At 53.0% G+C, this 2,701-nt stretch overlaps 1 protein-coding gene across 1 annotated transcript in view; it reads left to right on the top strand.

Moving 5' to 3' along the window:
• Positions 1–2,091, top strand: part of LOC104083778 (ubiquitin carboxyl-terminal hydrolase CYLD-like) — a 10,850-nt gene extending 8,759 nt beyond the window's left edge. Inside the window, exons 10-14 of the mRNA XM_009587396.1 lie at positions 1–28; positions 351–459; positions 656–774; positions 1,264–1,483; positions 1,907–2,091. The exon at positions 1–28 is cut by the window's left edge and continues 129 nt beyond it. Coding sequence (XP_009585691.1) covers positions 1–28; positions 351–459; positions 656–774; positions 1,264–1,483; positions 1,907–2,091 — 661 coding nt within the window. The remainder of the gene's footprint in view (positions 29–350; positions 460–655; positions 775–1,263; positions 1,484–1,906) is intronic.
• Positions 2,092–2,701: the final 610 nt, after the last annotated feature.

Below are 2,701 nucleotides of genomic sequence, written 5' to 3'. Positions count from 1 at the left end.
CCTGTCCTCCGATCTGAAGCTAGTGGAGGTGAGCCCAGCTACCTTCCGCCTACGCTGCTATCTGCTGCCTCTTTCTTGCTTCCTCCAACGTACCTGTGCCTGCCAGTGAGTCTGCGGTGGGTCTAGTATGTTATATATCCAACACTGCAAAGCAGCAGGATACAGCCACAAGAGAGAGGTCTTGGGGAATCTGAGCGTGACCTGGGAAGAGGGCTATGCTTTCCCTGTTGCCGTTTTGTCTCGTGAATAACTGGAGCAGAAAGTCTTTATTCCCAGCAGCAATATTGAGAGAAGAGTCTCTGGGGCTTCTCCCTTCTGGCAGAGTGACTCGTTTGCCTTTCTTTTCCCAGATCCCATCTTGCTTCATTATCCAAATGCCGCGTTTTGGGAAGGAATATAAAATGTTCAGCAAAATCATTCCTTCCTTGGAGCTGGATATAACAGATCTGCTGCTTGACAGTAAGTTGTTGGGCAACGGTAAAGCTGCCGGCTGGGACTGTGAGCAGCCAGGTGACAGGTCTCGCCTCTTTTGTGTTGTGTGCAGATGTAAGGTGGGATCATGGTGTGATTTTTTCTTCCCTGAACACCAGTTTTGGCAGGACAAGTTGGATTTCAGGTGAGATCTGGAGAAGACGCATCCTGTTGTGTCCTGCAGGTCCCAGGGAGTGCTGCGTGTGCGGCGACATTGCCACCCTGGAGTGTTCGGAGTGTTTCAAAGACAAGGTATTCGCAGCTACGGGCCTGAAGCAGTTCTGCAGCTCCTGCTCCAGACAGGTATTCATTTTCTTTGGCTGCTCATGAAATCTGCCTTGGTGGCTGACAGCAGATTGAACCTCCCAAAATACCTGGATTTCCCCTGCTGTCCCTGCAGCTGTTGGGCACAGAGCGGCCCCTTCCTGAGCATCAGTCCCACCGCCTGCATCAGCTGTGCGGGCGGGGTTAGTTGCCACACGTTATTGAACCCTCTGCTTACATAGAGCCTAAATAAGCACTGATCCTGCACAGACTGAGTGCTGGGCCCTCCACGCTGTCTCACCAGGAGCATTCCTACAGCTTTCTGGCCTTTCTTGGAGGGTAGCAGGCTCCCATCTCAGCTTCTTGCTGCCAGCCTGTTGACACAATGCCGTTCCCTGGCATGCAGGGACCATGGGATTCAGATCAGGAGGGAGTAAACTGGGGGTCTGACCCCTGCCCACTCCTCTTTCTGGCAGGCCAGGTTCAGTTCTGCCCGTTCAGCAGTGCCGCCCCATCATCTCTCCTCAGGTTCATTCCCACTACCGACGCAAAACGCACAAGCCAACTAGGCTGCATGTCCCAGAAGAGTTTCACAGCCGGAGCCCCTGGGGCAGCCAGCAGGTCCCTCGCGAGAAGATGGAGCTCTTCGCGGTGCTCTGCATCGAGACCAGTCATTACGTCTCCTTTGTGAAATACGGCCCTGAGAACGAACACTGGATGTTCTTTGACAGCATGGCTGACAGGCACGGTGAGGACGTGGTGGGCTTGGAGCTTTGATCGCAGCCAGGCACTGCGTGGTGGGCAGCTGCAAGGGTCTGCGATGCTCGTTGTGTAGGCGGTCAGTCACGATTTAGGCTCTCTCTGGACCCTGCTTCCAACAGTGACCATTTAAGTAGACCCTAGAGAAGAGTATGGCCAGGCCAAGCATGTGTGAGTTCCTCGTAGTGCTTTCGTCCTCTGGCTGTGTTCAAACAAGGGAGTTGTGGAGCCAGCTGGGACTGGCTGCCGTGTGGGCAAGGACCGTTCTCCTGTCCTTCCCCACTTTGTTGTTGGCCTCCAGATCTCTCAGCTAAGGCACTACGTTACTGTGGAGTGTGATGGTATCTGCTTGAGCTGTAGGTACTTGTCCCTTGGAACCTGATTTGGACTTTTCTCCTTCTTTCTGGGTTAGGTGATGAAAACGGCTTCAACATTCCCACAGTAACGCTGTGTCCTGAAGTTGCTAAATACCTGGACTTGCCACTGGCTGTGCTGGCCCTGGAGCAACCTCGGGACATGGATGGAGTGGCCAAGCGCCTCTTCTGCGACGCCTACATGTACATGTACCAGAGCAAGAAGATGGCGCTTTACAAATGACCCTGCCTTGGGCTGGTGGCGCAGAGCAGTGAGGCATCGGAAACGTGAGCTTGGATCAACCCTGCAGTTCGTAATCGGTGAAAGCAGCTGAGTCTGGGTGCACTGAGCTTGCACTTCTGCCTCTTCTTACCTCTTCCAGTGTCTGGTATCAAGCTATGCACATGAGCCTGCCTGGATTTGTTAAATCCTGTATCTGGCCTTATCGAGTGATATTTGGTACTTCCAGCAGACCTGGACTCTGAATTATTTACACTCAAATTCATTCTCATCTCCTACCTTCCCTTTCCACCCTCCTTCCTCCGCAGGCACTCTGCAGCTCTGCCCTACCTCAGAGTCCTCCCCAACATCCTTTTCTCCCTGCCAGCCCTTCCCTCCAAAGCTGAGGACCAGCATCTAATCAAAACACGAGCAGTTATCCTCAGGTTTGCAAAGAGTACAAGAAAACCACAGCCTCACCCTGTGTAAGACACCTTCACGTTGACTTGTGGAGTGAGAAAACCAGAAGGTGTGAGCTGTACCAGTGTGGTTAAGAGATGGGTCAGGACGAGGGTTTTTCTTGAGGTCTGGGATGTGACTCCACACCTAAAGCTGGGTCCCTGAATTGTCTGCA

The sequence above is a fragment of the Fulmarus glacialis genome, unplaced genomic scaffold (assembly GCF_000690835.1).
Source record: "Fulmarus glacialis isolate BGI_N327 unplaced genomic scaffold, ASM69083v1 scaffold7191, whole genome shotgun sequence".
Classification (NCBI taxonomy): Eukaryota; Metazoa; Chordata; class Aves; order Procellariiformes; family Procellariidae; genus Fulmarus; species Fulmarus glacialis.
The sequence above is the reverse complement of the archived record's forward strand: the minus strand, read 5'-3'. Positions and strand labels throughout refer to the sequence as shown.